Source organism: Mus caroli, chromosome 7, assembly GCF_900094665.2.
Source record: "Mus caroli chromosome 7, CAROLI_EIJ_v1.1, whole genome shotgun sequence".
In the NCBI taxonomy this organism is placed as follows: domain Eukaryota; kingdom Metazoa; phylum Chordata; class Mammalia; order Rodentia; family Muridae; genus Mus; species Mus caroli.
In genome coordinates this window covers 112613697-112638944 of record NC_034576.1, presented here as the reverse complement: position 1 = coordinate 112638944, position 25248 = coordinate 112613697, and the positions used below count along the sequence as shown (strand labels likewise).

At 39.3% G+C, this 25248-nt stretch overlaps 1 protein-coding gene across 5 annotated transcripts in view; it reads left to right on the top strand.

Moving 5' to 3' along the window:
* The window catches only part of Sbf2 (SET binding factor 2), a 355852-nt gene that overhangs the window by 255122 nt on the left and 75482 nt on the right, over positions 1 to 25248 (top strand). For all 5 annotated transcript variants that reach the window (XM_029479589.1, XM_021166298.1, XM_029479590.1 and 2 more), the window contains exon 17: positions 8645 to 8713. In XM_029479589.1, coding sequence (XP_029335449.1) covers positions 8645 to 8713 — 69 coding nt within the window. The remainder of the gene's footprint in view (positions 1 to 8644; positions 8714 to 25248) is intronic.

Here is a 25248-nt window from a genome sequence, read left to right as displayed (position 1 = left end):
TATAACAATAGCTTAAAATATTAATGTGTGCCTAGGAATATTATCTTTATATATTTATCCACATATAAATATTAGATAATATATTTGCTTATCATTTATAAACATTCTATATTTTTAAAACATGGCAAAGCAAAAACCCCAAGGAAATGATATTTAGATCACTGTAAATTTTTATTGATACAGTAAATATTTCGGAAAGGTTTAAAGAGGTTAGAAAAATTCTTATTGGGAAGCACAGTCCATCTACCTATTAGCATATACCATAAATGATGTTCTGCTGCTCTCGGTGTCTGGTGCAGACATATAGGATCTGTACTGCTCTGCTGTGTGAACATTGGGAATGCTAACTTAGGTGCTAACAAGTGGTGGTTTGTGGGGACCAAATCCCAGGAATTCTTCCACTCACTGGTACCGAGTGCTACCATGCTATTTAATTACAGGAAGTAGGTTTTTTTCCTAATATCAGTTGTTTTGAATCATTAGTTAGATGAGTTATCTTTGAAACTAAGTTTGTAAATTGATGTGTATATCTTAGGTAGTATGACATACTAATGTTCATTGTAGTTTTAGCAGATCAAATTAATAAAACTATGTAAATATTTTAAGATTAATTTATATTGGTAAATTATAACATATTTCAGGGGGAAAACTGATAAGTCATGGCCAAGTAGCATTTTTCTCAGATTGCAAGCCTACTTTAACAATTAGGAATCATATCACCACATTGGGTATCCCAATGCTTGCAATCTGTCCCTCAGGAGGCTGAGGCAGGATAAGTACAATACCAGACTAACCAACATACTAAGCTACAGGCCAGCGTGGGCTACATAGCAAGCCCTTTTCTAAAAATATCCAAAATAATAATTTATGGTCGTCATCATCATCATTATTGATGTTAAAGACAAGTTTTCTCTGTGTAGCCTTGGCTGTCCTGGGACTCACTCTGTAGACCAGGCTGGCTGAATTCACCAGCCTTTGTCTCTTAAGGGCTGGGACTAAAGGTGTGGACCACCATGCCCAGGCCAAAATTAATTTTAAAAGGAGAAAATAAATGGAAGCAATATCACTTTAATAGCAGACTGGGGGTATGTGAACAAAAACTTTTTATTCTGTTCGTGGATTTAGAAAATGGTTACTATAATAAAATTAAAACAAATCTTTCTAATGTGTAATATGTGTATATGTAAATATGTGTGTATGTATGTACACACACGCACATACATTAGTAATATTGCACACAATGGAGAATGGTTCACAGCTATTTAGAACATCTCTACCTGCACTAAAAGACTATTTAACAACAAAAATAATATCACCGTATGTTGTTCCAAAATATAAAATAAGTTCAGTAGTATTTTCCTCAGAACTCTGAAAATGTGGAATCGTCCTACACTTTTGAATTTTTTATTCTTGTAAATTGTAGATAATACACTTTTTTGGTAAACAACTTCTATAGCTGATTTAGTGTTTTAAATTTCACCAAGCCACAGTAGTGGGTCTTTTTCATTTGTTCTGCACAACCTTCCCTGGGCTCGTTGTGTCTCATCTCTGACCTTGCCCAGTGACCTTGTTTACTTCCTCCCATCTGCCTTCTCCACTCTGCTTCTAGATTCTTGTAAGTGTACTGTAGAAGCTTTAATTTCATTATCTATATTTATTTTTAAATCCCTCAATATAGAGATAAAAGAATGTCATAATAAAATAGATATAGCTTATAATCACCCATTTTTATTTTAATTTTCAATTACCATTTCATAGATAAGATGTAATCTGAAGCTCTCTTGAATAGACTTGTACTGGAATGTTTTACCTGGATTGTATGTGTTCTCGTATGCCATTTTTAGATTCCATTTAAATACTTGATTGAATTTAAGGAACAAAAGAATGCAGAAACACAGATATAAAGCAAAAATTACATTAAGAAAGGCTACTTAGCATCAAGTCTTAGCTCTACCCTTCATAGCTGTGTAGATCTCAGCAAAATAATCATTAGAGGTTCCATTCTTTCACCAACAAAGTAGACATAATTACAGCATATATAAAGAAGAAATATTGGGCTGGAGAGATGGCTCAGCAGTTAAGAGCACTGACTGTTCTTCTAGAGGTCCTGAGTTCAATTCCCAGCACCCACATGGCAGCTCGTAACCATCTGTAATGGGATCTGATGCCCTCTTCTGGTGTGTCTGAAGACAGCTACATTTTACTCGTATACAATAAATAAATAAGTCTTTAAAAAAATAAAATTATTATCAGTATTAATGAAATACATTTCAGTTAGAGTATCTGTGGTACCTAGTGACACTCACTAGACGTTAGCTATTATTTCCATGTGCTAGGTATAGTGCTCTATTTTCCAGGCAACTAAAACCAAAGCAGACTTGATCCACTCACTCAAAGATCTTAAACCTTGATATATTTGTTAAGCCTAGCATTCATCTTCTGTTTCTAATTAGTGTCAGGGTACACATAAGTATATGTAGCATTAAAACTGTGATACATCCTGTATGGTTTTATAAGCTTATTTAGCATTAAATATAATGAAGGTCCAGTGTGATGGCTCTGAGGAAAAGATGCCTGCCACTCAGGCCTGATACCCTGGTTTCCATACCTATATTCCACATAAACCTAGGTGAGAACCAACTCCAAAGTCATCCTTGATCCTCACGTGCACATCAGAGTACACACTAGAAGCACTCATACCCTGATTAAATACATGTGCAGTGGGAACTGATGGGGTCTTTGTTGGATAGTGTTTTGCTGGGGCACGCACATGAAGGAGTGCTTTCCTGAAGTGGACGCAGGTGAAAGGATATTTTGCTAAACAAGCACATGAAAGAACGCATGATGAAAAATTATTTGCTAACAACACACATGTAGTGGTTTACCTTACATTGCGTAGCTGAGATCCGTTTGCCATGACTCCATAGAGAAAGAACACAAGTAACTTCTGGTGGTGTTCTGGCAGCTTCTTGTTGAATCTGTGGACTTGGGTGAACTGGCTGAGTGATGTTAGCTGATATAGACTCACGTGCTGAGGCAAGACCTGTGGAAGACATGTGATGTTTGGAGGGAGTATAAATAGCACTCAACGGACAGTGACAGGGGCTTGTGCATAGCTAAGTTTGCAACACTTTGTTGGTCTTGAGTCTTCACTAAGAGGGGCATGGCAGAGAACTTCTGATGTCCAAGCTGGTCCTAGTCCCCCCAGCTGACTCATGCCTAGTAGGCTGAGGCCTAGCTGTTTCTTCTGGATCATGCTGATTCACGTTTGCTGTCCCAACACTACTGAACTGGACTGCTGGTATTTTTGTGAAGTGTTTTTGAATGGATAGACTTGCCACTGCTGACTTCTGTTAACTGAACTGCTAACATAGATGGTATTTGCTCCAAAGAAGAATTTCTAAACAGGTCCACTTCCTCCGTGTCCAAATAATAACCTTTCTTTTCCACTACCTCTTGTGAGTGGTGGGCTAGAAGGGAGGTTAAAACATTTAAGAACCATTATTAAAATTAGGGTTGAGAAGAATTTAAGACTCTGTGTGTGTGTGTGTGTGTGTGTGTGTGTGTGTGTGTGTGTGACTGAAGCTGAAACTATAGTAAAATGTATTTGTCACCTTTTTTTTTCTTAACATTGTACTTCAAGAGCTGTAAGGATAGGCATATAAAAGTGCTACAGGGTTGAGGGTAGCATGGGTAAATGACAGAGAAAATAATGAATCCTTTCCCTAGGGATGTTGTTATGATAGGAATGAGTACAGTGTACAATAGAGTGAATAAAGCTGACTCCCTGGGGCTACAGCTTAGCAGGGGAGCTGGAGTGATTGTTGAGACAGTCCACATCACCTCATGAGTCTACCATGACAAGTTTACAAGCCTGGCAGGAGAGTCTAGTTATAATTCTGTAATAGTCAGATCATAGCTGAGACTTTAGAATATTGTAATATAAAGAGGTGGTTTGGTTTTAGTTCCTGTGTAGAAGATGCAAATATTTTCAAGACTTTGGACAATTCACAGCTATTTTTTCCTTTTATTTATTTTAATTTTTAATTTTTTACAATTCAGTCGTTGCCCCCCTCCTGGCCTGCTCTCCCACAGTTCTTCATTCCATTCCTCCTCCCCTCCACCCTACCACCCCACCATCCCACCCCATCTCTAAGAGTATGTTCCCACCCCCCACCCTGCCAGGCCTCCCCCACTCCGTGGGGCCTCAAGTCTCTCCAGAATGAGGCACATCTCCCACCGAGGACAAACCAGGCAGTCTTCTGCCATATATGTGTCGGGGGGCCTCATATCATCTACTATATGCTGCTGATCTTCCTATGGGGGTTACCCTCCTCCTCAACTTCTTCCAGCCTTTCTCTAATTCAACCACAGGGGTCCCCAACTTCAGTCCAATGGTCGGGTGTAAGTATCTGCATCTGTCTCAGCTGCTTGTTGGGCCTCTCAGAGGGCAGCCATGCCAGGCTCCTGTCTGTAAGACACATCAGTAATAGTGGAACCTCCACTTGAGAAGATGATCCCAAGTTGGGCTGGCCCGGGCACCACCTTTCTTTCCCTCAGTCTCTTCTCCATTTTTGGCCCTGCAGTTCTTTTAAACAGGAACAATTCTGGATCAGAGTTTTTGACTGTGGGATGGCAACCCCATCACCACTTGATGCTCTGTCTTTCTACCAGAGGTGGACTCTAAAATAAGTTCCCTCTCCCCACTGTCAGCATTTCATCTAAGGTCCCTCCCTTTGCATCCTGAGAGTCTCTCACCTCCCAGGTCTCTGGTACTTTCTAGAGAGTCCCCCTACTTTCACCCCCTGAGGTTACACATTTTCATTCATTCTGCTAGCCTTCAAACCTTCTCTCTTGCCCCCCCCCATACCTGATCAGATAATTCACAGCTATTTTATATTTCATTTTTCCTAAGCTACCTAGTCTAAGTTCTATAGTTAGCTCCATTAATGTACAATACCTTTGATTCTCAATTTTAAATGTTTAAATGTAACGATTTTAAGAGATTCCAACATTTTATGAAATAGGACAGCTGGCCAAAACAGTTAAAAAGTATGCAGAATAAGAGTACTTACAGATAAATGGCAATTAAGATTACAGGGCTCACTTTCCAATTGTAGCAGAATAATTAAAGGTAAATTACATATTGAAGTTGAGAGTAAAGCATGTATAAGTGTTCTAGTCCTTGCAAGTTCATAAATTGCCTGGTACATTTGTAACTGCAAGGCTATTATGTTGCCACAGCACAGGGGACTCCAGAATGTGCTTTTGGGAACTGATCCCCAATAGATAACTGCACTGTTCTGGAATGCAATCGCTGTGTCAATAGCTGTAGCCTTATTGTTTTAGAAGTTTTCCATCTTTACCCTAATTAATGTCTCTAACGTGATTTGCGAGGAATTTTATATTTATATTTTGCAATCAGTGTTTGACTGACAAAAAGTTTTTAGACATTCACTACAATGTGTAAACATTTTGTAAAATAATAAATAGTTCTTCCTAATCTAAATGTTTTATGGTTGCTGGGCCTCTGCTAATTGGTCATGGATTGAAATCCCCTGTTCTTTAATTTTTTAATTTGTGGGAAGTTTTTATAAATGAACGTGTAGAGCTTCATATCACAGCTGTTGTCACTTAAAGTTTGGACAGCATCATTACAAATGAAGCCCTGCTGTGAAGTCAAAGTCAAAAGGCATCTTGGCATTCCAACCATTTCCTTGGGAGAAGATTACAGCTCAAGTCTGTTGAACTTTATTGCCTTGGGCCTCATGACAGTCTTCAGAAACATGCAAAGCATTTCTGTTAAAGAAATTCAGATGTGCTGGGACATAGATGACATTCTTGAACATAGCAGTGTCCTAAGGGGGTAAAGAATAGTCAAGTGGGAAAAGATAAACAGTTTTTGCTCTGTTCCTGGATTATTGTATAAGATTTATGGAAATGATGAAGGCCTACATGATACCATAGAGGAAAAAGGCGCAGGGTTCTCTATGTGGCCTGACCATATCTTAAGATAAAATCTAAATGTGATTCCAGCATAATGACTTAGCTTCGAAATCATCTTCCTATTTGTGTGGGGTAGATGCTAGGGTACAAGGCCCTGTGGATGCAAGGCAAGCACTGAAGTCATCTTTCATTCAGTTGGTTTTATTATTCACAGTGATTGTCTCTCTACTTCTCCCCTCCTGTCTCCTGGCACGTGTGTGCCTGAAAGAAAGACATAACTAAAATAGTTCCAGCACTTAACCCCATTTATAGCTGAAACTCTTTTTTAATCTAAAGCCAAAGATCATTTGGTCCAATTTAATATCTATACAACAGGTATCCAGATTCCAGCACAAATCCTCATAGAGCTAGCATAAACAACATGACTGCCCTCATGTCTTTGCCTTTTTATTTCTGGATCTTTGTGTGTGGAGGGGAGGGGGTGTATGTGGGGATGGGCTGAAGCTAGGATCCATGTCTGAGAGAAAACATGTGCTATTTGTTTCTCTGCATCTGTGTCATCTCACTTAATATTTTTCAGTTCCATCAATTTTCTTGCAAATTTCACAATTTTATTTTTCCTCATGCCCAAATTGTGTGTGTGTGTGTGTGTGTGTGTTAGACCATTTTAGGCTGATTACTTTTCTTTATTGTTGAGAACAGAGTAGTGATAAATTTGCAAGTGTCTTTGGGTATGGAATACTTTGGGTATAAAGCTAGGATTATAGCTAAGTCGTAATGGTAGTTCTATTCTTTGTTTTGTTTTATTTTGTTTTGAGAAACCTCTAGGCTGATTTCCATAGTGGTTTACTAGTTTACATTTAATAATGGTGTCTCTTTCCCTGCATCCTTTCCAGGATCCTTTCTAGCATTTGTTATTTACTTGGTAATAACCATTTTAACTAGGATGAGATGGAATCTCAAGTTTTAATTTGCATTTTCCTAATGGCTGTGGATGTTGAATACTTTTTAAAATACTTCATAGGTTTGTTTCTTTTATCTATGTGTATGTCTGAACATCAGAAGAGGGTATTGAGTCCCATGGCACTACAGTTATAGCCAATTGTAAGCCTCCATGTGGTTGCTGGGAATTGAACTCAGAACCTCTGGAAGAGCAGCTAGTGCTCTTAACTGCTGAGCCATCTCTCCAGCACCTACCCCCCAATGTCTTAACCCATCTTTTGTAAACTGTCTCTTCTGATCCTTGCTCTATTTGAGAGTTTGATTTTGGTATTTTAATTATTCTGGTTATCTATACAGTCTAAATATGAACTTCCTGTCCAAAATAAGGCTGGCAAAAGTTTTCTACTGTTCTATGGACGGTTCATTTTTCTGATAGTTTTCTTTCCTATTAAAACTTCTAAATTTCATGTAATCCATTTTTCAGTTCTTGTAGTTACTTTCTTTGCTACTTTTCTATTAAACTGTACCTATATCTTGTTGTTGTTGTTGTTCTTGTTTTTACTTTATGTGAATAACTGTTTTGCCAGCATGTATGCATGTGTACCATGTGGGTACCTGTACCCACAGAGGCCATAATAGGGCTTCAGATGCCCTGTAGCCCTGTAACTGTACTAGTAAGTATAACTCTACAAACGTCCATTTATATGATGACTCAAGGTCTATCCATGTTACAGCGTATGTCAGAAATACCTTCCTTTTTAAGGCAGAATAATATTCTATTGTGTGTGTGTATATACATATATATATATGCCACATGTACATATCATATACGCATATATATTTTACATATGTGGATATAAACATACCAGTGCTATCTATCTTCTTTTTTCTAAAAGATGTACTTATTTTTATTTGCTGTGTTTGACCTGAATGTATCTTGAGTGTACCAGATCTATTCAGTGGTGGAGGAGGTCAGACGATGGGGTTGGATTGGCTGTAACTAGACTTACAGAGAGCTGTGAGCCACATGTGGGTGCTGGGAACCAAACCCAGGACTGTTAACCACTGAGCCAGCTCTCCAGCTCCAGTTCTTATCTTTGGTTCTTTGAGTTCCTGTCATGATGTAAATAAGCTGGAACATACAGCAATTGCATATACATACATACATACATACATACATACATACATACATTCATACATTTTTATCTATGTGCTATGCTCTCAAGTCCAACCAGTACAGTAGCTCTGTCCTCCTTCCTTTTACCTGCCATATTGTTCTTCAGCAGTGTCACCATTTTATCTTTCCAGTCAGAGTTTTCTATTCTGTTCCCCAACAACCCAGGTTCAGCTTCTTATATAGCACTGAGGAAGGAAATGGCACTGTTAACCAGTTGTAAAATACACTGCAGTATAAGAAATAGTAAAGCACATAGGGAAAATAGACTCAGTGAGATATACTGGTTATATTGAAAATCCCCTCTAAAAGTCTCTGTGTATGAAAACCCCTTTTAACACAGACTCTAAGGTAAAGTAGCTGCGCCTCAGTAAAACATAACAGTAGCGGCCTCCCCAGGGGGTGTATACTGTGTTTTTAAATGAGTGTACTTCAGAAACCATATTTTCCCCTGGGTTTACCCAACTATGCCCTAATGACAACTTGGAGTAAAATGAAAAATATTCACAGGACAGTAACGCAAACCTTTTGTGATTCTGATATGTATCCTAATGAGGTCCATTTGCCTTTGTTTCCTTTAAGGACTGTTCAAGTTTAGAAGAATATAACATCGCTGCAGCATTACTCCCCCTGACCAGTGCTTTCTATAGGGTAAGTTTGTTTGATCTGTATATAAACGTATAATTTACATATGTGTATTCTGTTTGATTTTTCGTGGCGTTATGTGACTCTGCCCGTAATTATATTTACTGTGGCATTTGTCACATTCCATGCATAGGAAGTGTAGCACCAGACACCAAGTCACCACCATCAAGTCCAGTTCCGACCGGTCTAGCCAGCGTTACTCTCCTTACAGAGCCTGAAACTCTAGTCCAGATCAGTTTATGGCTGGGTTCACTCTGGTACAGAAAGCCCACCTATGTTACTAGTAGACACTTAATGGATCCATAGTGACAGAACATAGGATTTACTGGAAACTTTCTGGACTGTTCAACGTGAAGTTTATACTTCATTATAGATGTTGTTCATGCCATCGTATAAGATATTAGCACTTTCTATGACACGTTATTTTGCATGCTCATGTATGTTTAGGGTTAGGTGAGTGAGCAGGTGAATTTCTGCCATGGTATGCAGAGGAAAGTTTGCAGGGATTGAATCTCTATTCTTCCACCATGTCAGTTCTGAGGGTTGGACTCAGGTTGTAAGGCTTGGGGGCAAGCCACTGAGCCATCTTGCCAGCAAGCAAATCTTACAAACATCTTACAGCAAACAAATCTATCATGTTGTCTTTATTATTTCTTTTAGGTAAAGATCCACATTCTGAATAATACAATTAGTACTTCTTTCTAAAATAAGCAAAAGGACTAGACTGTGGCAACATCTGACTTAATACTGAGCTATCTGCACAGTAAGCTTCAGGAGGCAGCAAGCTAACAAGATCACTGTCATACTTAATAGTAAATACTTAACACTGTGGGTTACATTTATGGATTTGCTTTGGTAGGGTTAGTTAGTTTTCAAGCTTTCAGTAGGAAACTGAAGCTATATCAGTCATTTGAAAAGGAAAAGTTATGTGGTTTTAGTTTTGTTTGGGGGTTAGCTGAGGCAAGATCTATGTATTATGTAACCCTACCTGATCCTCTCTGACCTTGAACTAACTATGTAGACCAGACTAGTCTCAAACTCACGAGATCTGCTTGCTTCTTCCTACCAAGTGCTGGTATTAAAGGCGTACAGTACTACACCTAGCTCAAGGGAGTTATGATGCAAGGAACTATTAATAATTACTAAAATAAAGAGAATTCTAAAGAATAAAGAGAATGATGTAGGAATAGAATACAAGGAGCAGCTACTACCTCTAGGGCTAAATCTTAATACCCTATAAAGAAGTAAACTTAGAAGAGGACTTCTCCTTAGACAGTCTTGTTAGGGAGATACAGCTGTGGTCACTGGCAGCATAAGATGCAGCCAGCAAGCTGACAAGTGGAAACTACCCGCTGAGGTGCTGGCAAGACTTGCTTGGATTACTCTGCACCTTGGCTAGTAGCTCTCTATATTAATCACGATCTGCTGCAAGTAGCAGCAGGTGAGAGATGCATTGATTACATCTCAGGTGAGGGGTGAGAGATGCATTGATTTATGATACAGCAATGTCATTAGGAGTCTGTTAATACCATTTCCGTTTCGTATAATAATGACAGTAGGTCCCCCCCCATATGGCCTATGACTTGTCTAGCCACAGGTTATTGGTCCCATAATGTTGCCGGTTACGGCTTTCATCTAGTGCGACAGTAACTCTAGTCAGAACGTAGTTACTTTCTTTCTTTTTAAACCTATTTTTAATAAGTCCTTTTTCCCTCTTAATGTAATAAAACTTTCCTAGAGGGTCTGGAGAGATGGCTCCACTGATCTTCCAAGGGGCCTGAGTTCGAATCCCAGCACCTACATAGCAATTCACAACTGTCTTTTAACTCCAGTTCCAGGGGATCTGACATCCTCTCACACACAACAGACATGCAAGCAAAACACCAAATGCACATTAAAAAATAAATAAATAAATTATTTAAAAAAAAAAAACTTACTCCTTTAATTTCAACACTTGGAAGGCAGAGGCAGGCAGATCTCTGTGAACTCCAAACTAGCCTGGTTTACAGAGCAAGTTCTGGGACAGCCAAGGCTACACAAAGAAACCCTGTCTCAAAAAACAACAACAGCAACAACAAAAATTACTCCTTGAAAACAAACTTTATTGAGCATCTCAACATATAAAATTACTATATCAAACAATGTGCATGCTGCATCATTGATAGTATGATAGCATAGCCTCAAGAAACTTGATAGTCTTACTAATACAATCGTGATTTAAAGTAGTCTGCTACACAATACCAACAAGCCATCAGAATTTTTTAAATAAATATATTATATATGCATGGTTAGAACATTCAAATAGGGGAGCTTGTGAGATAGCTCAGTTGTAAAGGTGGTTGCCTCCAAGCCAGATGACCTGAGTCCAATCCCTGACAACTACATGGAGAAGGACAGAACCTACTCTTGCAAGTAGTCCTTTGACTAACATAAATAGACCCTTACACACACGTATACATACATGAACACACACCAACCAAATAAATAAATGTAAAAAATTACCAAGAAAGTAAAAAACTGTAAAATTGTACAGAAACACACCTAAGGCTGCCAGGGTACTCAGACCCCTGTTATGTATAGCAGAGATGTCTGTTTTGTCATGTGTTTCAGATGTCATCATTGAGCTCGTGCTTTCAATAAACCCACTTGCCTACTGTCCCTGATATAGTCCAGTGTGTCTGTGCCCTGATTTAATTTGATAAGTTTGTAAATGGCCGTGTTTTATTAGCATAAATAAGTTATCTATCATTTTATGCCTTGTGATTGTGTGGTGCGGATGGTATTTGTTACCCTAATGAGTTCAGAGTGTCTAGCCTCTGGTCGTTAACGCCTGGAACAAAGAGTAAAGTTGCTGCTCTGTATATAGTGACAAATCAGGCAGACGACAGCCTGCTGGCTACCATCTGGAGTTAGGACTCTCCTCTCGCCCCAAGAGGAAGCCTCATACCCAAGCCCAGACAGCGGTGCATCTACGTTCTGTTCAGTATGCTTTGGGAAGACAGTTCACATGAGGGAAATCATATAATATGTATTCTTGTATGTGTGTATGTGTACATGTGTATGTTGGGTCCATGTGCATACAAGTGTACTCGATCGTTGAGACTAGATGACAGTCTCAGGTATTTTTACCTGTCACTCCCATTCTAGTTTTTGAGAAAAGAGTATCACACTGGACCTGAAAATTGCATATTTTGCTTGACTAGCTGCCCATCAAGCTCCAGGCATGCCAACCAGATCCTTATGCTTGTACAGTGAGTGATTTATCAACTGAGTTGTCTCCCCTGCCTTTCAATATGTTCTTTTGTGTCTGGCTTCCTTCACTAAAACCCATGCTATTAACTGGCTATCTTTAGATCTCTTAATTTTGAAATAAAAATATTTTCAGGTGAGTTTTATCATATATACAGTGCCTGCCAAGAGCTGAGATTAGAAGTATCATTCACATATGTGTGTGTGTGTGTGTGTGTGTGTGCGCGCGCGCGCGCGCGCGCGTATATATATGTGTGTATATATACATGTGTATATGTATGTATGTAAGTTCTACTGTGTTTTCATGCCAAGTACTGTTATCCCTTACAAAAGTCTGTTTACTAATACAACAGTGTGAAGAGAAGCCCAGAGGAAGGTGATAGGAAGGAGGGCTGGCGTTTAATGAATTGTACTGCACTTGGCCTTTCGGTACCTGGCCCACTGCAGTGGAGTATCATTCTAGGTTGACAGAAGAGTGTATGGATCAGAAAGACTGCCTTGCCCATGCTGTGTGATTCCAAAGCTCAAGTGTTGTTTTTATTGTTTTTGTTGTATTGATTTTAACTCTAATAGTGTTTTGCAAATGAATCACAATTTGTGCAGGCATAATTCTGAGAATCTTTTGGGGGTTTTGACTGAGTTGGCATCACTCTTAACCCCACACCCCCCAGCCATTTTCATGGTCATGTCCAGCAAGGATATTTCATTAAACTTCGAACAAGGTCAGGAAATGCTGTTATAATTTCAACAACTGTTATATAATATTATTTATAAGTCTCTAATCTATGAATATTTTTAACAAAAAGTGTACTAAGTGTTCAGAACATGAAATACTTTGTGTGTTTCTGCTTGAATCCTGACTGACCTTGACTCTGGTTAATACAGACAGTAGTTGTCCTACTGTAAAATTATAGTATGTAAGTAACTCTGCTGAAATCCAAATAAACCTTTTTTCATAGTATTAAGATTGTTTCTATAAATAATATAAATTGTTTCTACAGTATTGTAAAGAATAGACATTTCATCAGTCATTAATTTTAATTGGTAAGAGACTACAACATAGGAAAAGAATTTTTTTCTCCCAACTTCACAGTCCAGATATACCTCATTCCCTGTAACAGATCTCAAAGGATCTGTTTTTGGAAGAAATAAAAAAGGATAAGGAGGGTGTGATTGAAGGTCTTCTTGTATCATTTTTCTACTACAAAATAAATTCCTTAAAAATAGCTGGGAATGGTTGAGAGTGAAAAGAGCCATCAACACTTGCTGAGTCGCTTTGGTCCAGACCCAATCTATCTTTATTACAGCAAATACACTTCTGGCAGCACAGAAATTTAGAACGCCTGGGAAGTTGATTCCCTCCTTCATTTCCCCTTGCTCTTTGTACTGGCTACAAAATAAAGTCATCTGAGAGAAGGGACTCTCAACTGTGAAAGTGCCTCCATGAATTCTGACTGTAGGCAAGCCTGTAGGGCATTTTCTTAACTAGTGATTGATAGGGGAGGGCCAAGTCCATTGTGGGTGGCACCATCCCTAGGCTTGGTCTATTAGAAAGCAGACTGAACAAGCCCTGAGGAACAAGCCAGTGAGCAGCACCCCTCCATGGCCTCGGCATCAGTTCCTGCCTCCAGGTTCCTGACCAGTTTAAATTCCTGTCTTGACTTTCTTTGATGATGAACTATAGATGTGGAAGTACAAGCCAAATAAACCCTTACCCAAGATGCTTTGGTCATGGTGTTTCATCACAGTAATAGTAACCCTAACTATGACATTATTTAAGGCAGTTAGAATACCTCTCTTCTCTTATAGCACCAACCCCTACCCCCTGTGTCTTACTTCCTCTTTCAAGTTTTGAAGGACTTCTGTTTTTCTTAGTACTCCTAAGAAACTATGAATTATAATTAACTCAGAACTAACATTTTTAAGGTTAGTTTATGTCCACTATTTAAACTAATGATTTAAAATGTTATGGAGTAATTTATATAAAGTAAAAATGATACCCATGATTGTGTTTTCTAGTGGATAGTTAACAGAATTTTAATATTCTTGAATTTATATATTTTAATTAATGATCTTTTTTTAAGTTGGATTATGTCTTGGTTACTTTCTCATTACTATGATCAAATACCCTGACAAAAGCAATTTGAGGGAAAGAGGACTTATTTGGGCTTATAGTTGCATAGGAATATAGTTCGTGGTGGTGGGGGAGGTATGGTAGCAGAAACTGAAGGGTGGCTTCACAGGAAGTACAGCAGGAGCAGGATGTAGAGTCAGGCTATAAAGTGAGAAAGCCTGCCTCCAACAACCCACTTTCTCCAGCAAGGCTCTTCTTCCTAAGGGTTCCCCAGCCTTTCCAATTTGACCACCAGCTGGGGACTCAGTATTCAAACATATGAGCCTACGGTAGACATTTCAACTCTCAGCAAAGTGTTTTTATGAACTGTTTCACTTTTCTGTTCTTTCCTATAATAGCCAAAGGTTCAGAAAACAAAACAAAACAACTAAAACCATGGTAGTACCTATCAACTCAGTAGAACTGCTACCACATCTGAGTGTTGGACTCCAACAGTTCTTACTGACTCTGTGCTGAGCTTTGCTGCTGATGACAAACCAATAATGAACAAGGATTGTAAACAACTGCCAAGACTGCAGAGAAGGGCAGGCATGGCTCAGCAAGAGAGTGCTTGCCTCCCATGCCTAAAATCTGGAATTTTAGCCCCATTGCAAGGGTGGAAATGTAAAAAGGGGAAGGCAAGATGTATGTATCGAGATCTTCGCAGTCCTCTGAGTGCTCCTGAAAAAGTCTCCTCCCCTCTCATTTATTCTCACTCTTTCTCACATTCATATTCTCCATTCTCCCCTCCCATTTTCGCTTGTAAAAGTATTTTTTATTCACCCAATCTAAGTACAATCTTGGAGGCTTATTGCCTCCATTCGCTAACCCAGGCCTAGTCCTAGAAGCTTCTAGCCTCCATACAATCTTATCTAGGCCTAGAATGTTTGCAGCCTCTGAGATTTGTTGCTGAATAAGCTCACCCTTCCTAGTTCTCTCTGAGCTCTGGCTGGCTGGATCAGTTCAGCTGTTCTAGCTCAAGCTCCTCTCCAAGCTGACTGATCCAAGCTGGCGTCTCTCTCTTGTCCTCTCCTGAAATGCTCTGCTTGGCCTCATACTAACTTCGGCAATATGTTCTAATATTCTGGCTCCTTCTCATTCTCTGGCTCATTCTCTCTTCAACCTGTCCCTGTAAAACTCTCCCAGTAAAACTGCCTCTTTCCCCTTTTCCTTCTCTTTGCTGTTCTTTCTTCAGTAGCCTCTCTTTTCTTCCTCTTCCTACGAGAGTTGGGCATATCCTATTCTGTCCAATCTTTCTCTGATTCTCACTTTGTTCACCATTCAATTAGATGTCACTTTCAAACATGGTTCCTTCCTTCTACAAACTAACTTTACCTTCATTGTTTGGGACTAAAGATGTGTACTAAGGGTGTGTCTGTAATCCAGCCAGAGAGATTAAAGGTGTGTGTTAAGGGCTGAGCTACACCACAACTAGAAACAGGTATTTTCAGTAAATAACACAATCTCAGAATTCACAGTGTAATCAAATATCCTGTAACATTTTCTCTCTCTCCCTCCCTCCCTGGTTCTCCCTTTCTCCTCCTCTCTCATCTCTCCTCCTACCTTCTTCCCTCTCTCCCTCCCACTCCCCAACTTCCCTATCCAACTCCCCATCCTATTGACTCACTACTGAAAGGTCATCTGTTGATTGTTTGAACTAAAAACAAACAAAATATTTAATTAACTCCCTGAAAGGTAAATGTGAAATATTTGTGTTTAAAAATGGAAGGTCACTAAATGTTTGACACTTAGGGACAGAAAGAATCTGTAGTCAGTCTTCTCTGTTCTTCTTGTATTCTTCAACATAATTGAAAACTCAAATGCTTAAAGGAACCAGAAAAGTAATATCAGTAATTGAAGAAACTATACCCAACTAGAGAATATTCATTGTTAAAGGAACAGCTACTGTTTATAAAGTTCTAGTCACATAGTTAGGAAAAAAAAAAAAAGTGAGCACAGGGCCAACAAACTGCTTGGTAGATAGAGGTGTCTGCTGCTAATTCTAAAGACCTGCATTTAATTCCCAGTACCCACAAGGTAGAAGGAAAAAACTGACACAGGCAAATTGCCCTCTGACCTCCAAAGGGCGCTACCATAAGAGGAACAATGTGAACACAATGTTGGCAGATTATCAGCTTTTCAGAGGACCAAAGACTCTGAGCATAGTGCCTTAGTTAGGGTTTCTATTGCTGAGATAAAATGGCATGGCCAAAATCAACTTGGGGAGGAAAGGGTTATATTTCCATTTACAGTTCCACATCATAATCTATCACTGAGGAGAGTCAGGCAGGGCCCCGAGGTCACACAGAACAGAAACCTGGAGACAAGAACGTTGATGCAGAGGCCATAAAAGACCACCTGCCCAGGGGAGCCACCATCCACAATGGGTTGGACCTTCTCAAAGCAATCAGATTAAGCCTTATTTATAATAGCCAGAAGCTGGAAAGAACCCAGATGCCCCTCAACAGAGGAATGGATAAAGAAAATGTGGTACATTTACACAATGGAGTACTACTCAGCTATTAAAAACAATGAATTTATGAAATTCTTAGGCAAATGGATGGATCTTGTGGATATCGTCCTGAGTGAGGTAACCCAATCACAAAAGAACTCACTTGATATGTACTCACTGATAAGTGGATATTAGCCCAGAAACTTCAAATACTCAAGATACATTTGCAAAACACAAGAAAATCAAAAAGAAGGAAGACCGTGTGGATACTTCATTCCTCCTTAGAATAGGGATCAAAATACCCATGAAAGGAGTCACAGAGACAAAGTTTGGAGCTGAGACGAAAGGATGGATCATCCAGAGACTGCCCCACCTGGGGATCCATCCCATAATCAGCCACCAAACGCAGACACTATTGCATATGCCAGCAAGATTTTGCTGAAAGAGCCCTGATGTAGCTGTCTCTTGTGAGGCTATGCCAGTGCCTGGCAAATACAGAAGTGGATGCTCACAGTCATCTGTAGGATGGAACACAGGGCCCCCAATGGAGGAGCTAGAGAAAGTACCCAAGGAGCTGAAGGGGTCTGCAACCCTATAGGTGGAACAACAATATGAACCAACCAGTACCCCCAGAGCTCGTGTCTCTAGCTACATACGTAGCAGAAGATGGCCTAGTCAGCCATCATTGGGAAGAGAGGCCCCTTGGTCGTGCAAACTTTATATGCCCCTGTACCGGGGAACGCCAGGGCCAAGAAGGGGGAGTGGGTGGGTAGGGTAGCAGGGTTGGGGGAGGGTATAGGGGACTTTTGGGATAGCATTTGAAATGTAAATTCAGAAAATATCTAATAAAAAAATTGAAAAAAAATAATTGATTTAAAACAAAATAAGAAAAGAAAAGGTACCACAGACTTGCAAACAGGCAAATCCTATGAAGGCATTTCCTTAGTTGAGTGTCCCTCTCCCCATACATCTCTAGCTTACGTCAAGTTGATAGTCAGCTAGCCAATGCAGTTGTGCATACTTGCAGTACTCAGGAAGTAGGGGTAGGAGAATCAAGTTATAGTCTGTTGTGGGCTAAATATGAGCAAGACTATCTCAAAAGAAAATCTATTGCCAGAGATTTTCTAATTGGTTAATAATAAAATTCAAAACAAAATACCTATAAGCTACCAACTTACAGCTTGGGCTTCATGGACCTATAGAGAAAAAAAATAGAATTTGCATTTTTTTTAAAAGATTTATTTATTTATTATATGTAAGTACACTGTCGACGTCTTCAGACACACCAGAAGAGGGCATCAGATCTCATTACAGATGGTTGTGAGCCACCATGTGGTTGCTGGGATTTGAACTCAGGACCTCTGGAAGAACAGTCAATGTTCTTAACCACTGAGCCATCTCTCCAACCGAATTTGCATTTTTAAAATTTATATTATGTATGTGTGTACACTGTCGCTGTCTTCAGACACACCAGAGGAGGGCATTGGATCCCATTATATATGGCTGTGAGCTACCATGTGGTTGCTGGGAATTGAACTCAGGACCTTGGGAAGAGCAGCCAGTGCTCTTAACCGCTGAGCTATCTCTCCAGCTCAATTTGCATACTTATAACATTAGAGAGAGAAAGAGATCTAATTTAAAATATAAGTTTAAGAAACTTCTATAGGCATACCTGGGACAGAAAAGAGAGGGATACAGGCCAGAAACGTGGAGAACTCTGTAGAAAAACATGTAGGAAAGCCAAATAGTGATGCAGCGTACAGGAGAGCCAAGTTGTTGAGGGTCAGGCAGCACAGTGCCTACTTGTAATAGCAGTCAAACAAAAGTTATTAATTTGATTGCTTTTTAATATATTATGTGGCACAATTAAAAATCCACTGAAAATGGTGAAAAAGAAAGTACAGTTCTGTGTCAAAATCACATACTAATTTATTCCACAATAGCATGGAATTTGATTTATTCTGTTGGTTTCTCCAAGTATCTCTTCTTTTTAGAAGACTATGGCAGATTAAAGGAGTGTTTGACAATAAGAACAGTGCAGAGGTACTGGAGAGATGGCTCAGCGGTTAACAGCATTGACTGCTCTTCCAGAGGTCCTGAGTTCAGCAACCACATGGTGGCTCACAACCATCTGTAATGGGGTCTGATGCCCTCTTCTGGTGTGTCTGAAGACAGCTACAGTGTCCTCACATACATAAAACAAATCTTTAAAAAAGAACAACAACAACAGCAACAGTGCAGTCTTCTTCCTGATTCTGAGTTGGGGGAGGGGAGTTATGGAGGAGTTGAAGTCTGCCCTTCCCCCTTGCAGAGAACTTCCTAACCCAACCCACTTCTTTGTTTCTCTTACAGATATTGATCTTAATCATGAGGTTTTGTTTTCAGCAAAGCTAGATTATGAAATCCCTAGGGGTCTGCCATTCATGTTTGTTTGAATGTTGACAATATTGGACAGGCTTCATCTTTAGAAAGCATCCCCTCTACAGTATGGGGAAGGGGGTACTGAGATTTTAGAATTCAAAAAGTAACTTACAACAGTTTACTTTCCAAATATAAGTTTAAGTTCTTAAAGATAGGTTAATGACTGCTAGGAACTAAGCAAATTGTTGATTTTTTTAAGCCACCAAGTCTTGGCAGTTTTTTCATGCAACAGTAGATAAATATAAATACTAGTACATAGTAAATGGGATGGAAACACTAGGCAATACTGTTAACTGGCATTGTGTGTAAGTCTTTGAAACCAGGTTGTGCTACCCAGGTTGCATCGTGGGTATTCTTGGGGAAAGGATCTAGTATGAGTCTAATGGTATTGTTAGCCTCTCACTGAAGTGCAACTTAAGAAACCCTGTAATCTTAAGACTGCCATCGAGGGGACTGGAGTGAGGCTTTGCAGGTGAAGAGCACTTGCTGCCTTTGCAGAGGCCCCAAGCTCAGTTCGCAGCACCTACATGGCTACTCACGGATTAACTCAGGTTTCAGGGGACCTTAGACCCTCTTCAGACCGCTGGAGGCACTGTACACACATGGTAAAAATGCATACATCCAGGCAAAACTCATAAACACATAAAAAATATGAATCGTAAAAAACAATACCATCAATCCCAAATCTTTTTTGTTAACCACAGTTAGTAGTTGTCAGTGGCATCTGTAAGAGGCAGGTACATTAGGGCACATCTCTGAGAGACAGTTACAGATAAGTTGTAGATTCCTGTTTCTTTGAATTAATTTTGAAAATCATACTTGTAATCTAATCCATTGTTTAAAATGTAATTTAAAAAGTGGAATTCTACAGCAAAACACTTGGATATGTCCTTTTAAGGTAACAGCAGTCTACTCACTCATCAGATGCGGAAATGTGTGATGGCAAAGGTGATTTGAAACCATGCCTAGAATGCCAGAATGCCATGGAGAGGAGTTCAGACTAATATTATCCTCTAGTCTCTAAGGAGTATGCAGTACTCAGCTGTCAGGAACTTACAGCAAGGAGCTAAGGAGGCTTGAGAGATTGACAGGCCCTTAGTGAGCTAGCACAAAAGGCAGTTTAGAGAGAAATGCTGGAAGGCACTAAGAACTGCTAACTGAATGCTTGAGACCAGAGAATGCAAATGAGTGAAGCAAAGGGAAGGAAGAATAGGCTTTCTGTGTGCAGGACAGCCACTGGTCAGTCCTAGCAGCTGCAGCCATGCAAGAATAGTGTCAGCACATCTTTTGTTTTGTTTTCAAGAAAATTATAAATTTGAACAGTACATAAAATTTCTTCTTTTGATTTAACTAAAAAAATTTTAAATCGTGGACAAGGAGATTCAGTAGGTAAAATGCCTGATGGGTTAAAAACAAGGAACAAATTTCAAATTCTCAACAGCCATATGAGAGCCAGGCTTGGAGATGTAGGCCTATTACCCCAGCCCTGTAGGTGTAGAGACTTGTGGGTCCTGGAGGATTACTAGTTAGCTAGCCTAAAGGAAACAATGAGTCCCAGGTTCAGTGTGAGACCCTGTTTCAAAATATGAAGTAGAAAAAGATAGCAAAAGAAGGCGTCCAAAGTCATCCTCTGGTTTCTACATAAATGTTAAGAGTCAATTTCTGCTTTCCTCTCTGACATGAACACACACTCTCTCATCAACCCCTTAAATAACCAGAACAAAATGTGCAAGCTACATTCAGCTGATACGATGTTAGTTTCACAACCTCTCACTTTTAACTCTGACTATAAATTCTTATGGTGTTCTACAGTAGGTCTGGTGGCTTGAATTAAGAATGTTACCATAGGCTCATATATTTCAATACTTAGTCCCCAGTGTGGCCTTGTTGGATTAGTGTCATCACTGAGGTGGGTTTCAAAACGTCATACAATTTCCAGTTGGATCTATCTCTCTGACTTGTGGTTGTTCTCTTAACATGTAAGCTGTCAGCTACTGTTCCAAGGTTATGCCTGCTGCCATGCTTCCTGCCATGATGATCATAGACTAACCCTCCAAAATTGTAAGCAAGCCCCTAATAAGCCCTTATCTTTTGTAAGTTGCCTTAGTCATGGTGTCTCTTCACAGAAATAGCAATGGAATGAAGATATAAGAGGAAAGCCCTAAAATGGGAACTAGATGTGAATTTGAATTCCAGCTTATTCTGAAATCTTAAACAAATGTCTGGGATTGTGATAAGTAAAGACCGAAGCGGGTGGTGAACGGAAAGCACCTGTTAGAGTGGCAGGCACGTAGTAAGTGAACAGTGAATTCTGGGGGGGATGAAGAACAGGATGGAATTCAGCTGCAAACTGAATGTCTACTTCAGCAGTCTCTGCATATGCGTGCAAGTACAGAAGAGATGCAGTTCCTAGGCTCATAGAGCTTAGTCAAATTTCCACAATCAGGCCAGCATTCACAGTTACTATCCTGTACTACCTGTTATGGATCTATAGTCTCCATTGCTATCTATAATTCTAGCTAGAGCAAGAAGCAAGTCTTCCATTTACTGACTTTCACTCCACGAAACATGTAAGCAAAATAAACATGCTCATCTAAAGATACATACATACATGTATACACATAAACACGTGTGTATTTAGTGCTGTTGGATGAACCTTTGCCAAGCATTCTGAGCAAAATACCTTTACAGATCTCTGTAACTGGGTTTTATATTGCATCTAATCAATACTAATTACTGCCCTTCACAATGCTAAAACGCCTTTTCACCCAGATTAACAATGAGAATGAATGTTCTCTGTGAATTAGCTCAATTCTCCCAATAGAATTTTTTTTCTGTATTTTTCTGTGCCCTTCCACCTCCTTGGAGCCCCTCAGTAGTTCTGGTCACCACTTGACTGCTTGATACTTACATTGATTTTTCAGTGGACTATAATATATTCATTAGGGCATGGACTATTGGCCGTATGATGGAAATTAGAAGGTTTTGAGGTCCTTGCAGCATGCTATAATTAGAAAATTCAGAGCTCAGGACTACCTTTGTAAGTAACAAAAACTGATTTTATCAACTGCTTGTCCCTAAAACAAACTTTGTAAATAGATTATTCTTCTAGTTTAGTTTTGCTTAGGCAGCACTCTTTCCTTTATACTAGTCAGCATTGTTGACATTTTTGAGAAGTCATAGACTTCATGGGGCTCTGTGGAGGAGCTGCTGAATTACAGAAGAAATTATTGCAACAGGAAGTGAATTATGTGCTATTATAAACACTCAGTGACTCAACAGATTCCCTTTCTATCTGAAGTACAAGTGTTTTGTTTTTAATTTCTCTAGCTTTATAGTTGTCCTTGTGGTCACAGATAGATTTTTCAGTGATTTTTGAAGAGATGTAAAGAAAAACCACATTCAAAGAAGGTTTTGAGTATGGGGGTAAATGAAAGCAGTCAACAGAATGCTGTAGTGTTGATGGTGAAGGATTGCAATGAAGAAGCCAGAGAACATCTGCAGTGCCTGGGAGAAACTGGTCTGTTTTGTTATACTCTTGGATGATATTTCCAGCTAAAAAAACTAGATTTAGAATTGTAATCTTAGGAAGAAACCTGAAAATATGGTACTAATATTGGAGTTTTGTCTGTTGCTAAATTATGTACCTGAAGGTCTAGACCTACAAGTGAATTCTCACATTTACCAGCTTTTGTTGTGCAAACTTTGTTCCTTAATTTAAAACTATTGCTTAAATAAAATTAGCTGCAGCCATTTATAGAAGGAATTAGAGGTAGGTGGGTTTTGAGTTACCTGGTTGGGGTGAAGGAGAAGTGAGAGGAGAACCATGAGGAGGGAGAAAAAGGTGGAAAGAGGAGGAAGCCACCATAGGGGAAGGAATCATGGAAACATAGCCATGAGGGCTAGCTAGCTGGAGTAAGAGCTGCCCAGATGGAGCATGGCAAATTATAACTCAGGGTTATTGATGGGAAAGAGTATTCTAATAGCCTAGAGGGTAGATATCTGCCCAGCTCTGGTGCTGACTAAGGCTTATTATAAATATAAAATTTGTGTGTTTTATCTGTGAGCCGAATGATGAAAGCAGGGAGAAGCTCCAGACTGACATTCAATATTCACACAACTAGTCCCTTAGACGTTGGGAAGCTGTCTGTGTTTCTCTGTATGTGCAGGCGGCAATAGAATTGAGATAGGCATTTCTGAAGATGGATATTATCTGTAAATGATAAAATGTTCAGGGCTTGATAGTGTAGCTCATTAGTATGGTACAAGTTTCAAATTAATGACATCCCAACACCCACATCAGGCAGCTCAGAGCCACCCATAACTCCCAACTCCAGGTGTTCCAGCACCCTCTTGTGGCCTCAACAGGCATCTGCACTCACATGCTTATACCCATACTCAGACACTCATTGGATGGGTAAGGAAGTATAGAATAAAGCATTGAAAATTTTGAAGAAGACAGAATCAATATTATAAAAATAACTATATTAGCAAAAGCAGTCTACAGATTTAGTATAATCACCATCAAAATTCTACTGACATTCTTCACAGAATTAGCAGAAAAAAAAAATCTGTAAATTCGTCTGTAAGCATAAAAGACCAGGAATAGCCAAAGCAATCCTAAGGAGAAAGAGCCATGCTAGTGATACCACAATATCTGATCTCAAAATATACTAGGAGCCATAGTAGCAAAGACAGTAACTGGCACGAGTCGGACACATAGACCTGCGAAGTAGGATAGAGGACCCAGAAGTAAACACAGACAACTACAGTCACCTAGTTTTAAACAAAGCTATAAAGAATTATATTGATAAAAGATTCTTTAACATTGAGTACTGTAAGAACTGGGTATCTGCTTATCAAAGAATGAAACTATCCCTATCCTGATGCACAGAATCAATTCAAAATAGGATGCAAGACTTGGAAACGTAGAAGATGCTAAAGGAAAACTTACCTTAAAAAAGATATTCCCAAAAATCACTTAGTGTCATTCCCCCCTTTCCTCCTGATCTTCTCCATGTCCTTTCAGCTTAAAAGATATTAAATTCAATGCAGTACCAGGGAAAGTGTTGAATTGTACTTTGTTTTTTATGTGTGTGTGTGTGTGTGGTTTAAAAAAAAAAAAAGATATTCCCAAGATACAGGCATAAGTGGGGAGTCCATTAGGAAATAATCCCAAGAAATGAGAAATGAAATTTAAATGAAGTTCAGAAGCCTCTTTACAATAAAGAAAACATCAAGAGAATGAAAGATGCCTGTAGAGGTAGGGAAAGGCCTTGCCAGCTAGCTAAACATCAGACAGAGACTTTACATCTAATATAGAGAGAGAGAATTTCTAAAATTAAATACCAAGAAAAGTAAATCATCTAATCAGTAACTGAACTAATGAACTTCAGACACTTCTGAAAAGAATACAAATAATCAAGTATTTGAGAATGTTGCAACATCTGTATCCATTAAAGAAATGCAAAATATAATTGCTTTAAGATTCCATCTCACCCATTCATAATGGCTGTCACAAAGAAAACACGACAGCAGAAATTGACATGAATGTAGGGAAAAAGAAGTCCTTAGTCACTGTGGGTAGAAGTATAAGCTTCTCAGGGCTGGAGAGATGGCTTCATAGTTAAGTCTCTTTCTTCTATAGAAACCTGGGCTCCCAATGGAGGAGCTAGAGAAAGTACCCAAGGAGCTGAAGGGTCTGCAACCCTATAGGAGGAAAAACAATATGAACTAACCAGTAACCCCAGAGCTCGTGTCTCTAGCTGCATATGTAGCAGAAGATGGCCTAGTCGGCCATCATTGAGAAGAGAGGCCCCTTGGTCTTGCAAACTTTATATGCCCCAGTACAGGGGAACACCAGGGCCAAGAAGGGGGAGTGAGTAGGTAGGGTAGCAGGGCAGGGGGAGGGTATAGGGGACTTTTGGGATAGCATTTGAAATGTAAATGAAGAAAATATCTAATAAAAAAATAAAAAAATAAAAAGAAACCTGGGCTCAGTTCCCTTCATCTGTATGGTGGTAGTTCACAACCATAACTCAAGTTCCTTGAGATCTGATGACCTCTACAAGTACCAGGCACATACATACAGCAATCAGACACTCACACACATAAACAAAATTAAGTGGGCATACTTTAGAGATACTTGAACATCCAGTATTTATTACAGAACTACTCACAATAGCTTGAAGTGGAACCAGTCTCAATGAAGAAAATGTGATATATATGATGGACATTTTCAGCCATAAAGAAAATAAATTCAAAAAGGCTCTTTCCTATTTAATCCAATTTTGTTCACTCATTCGC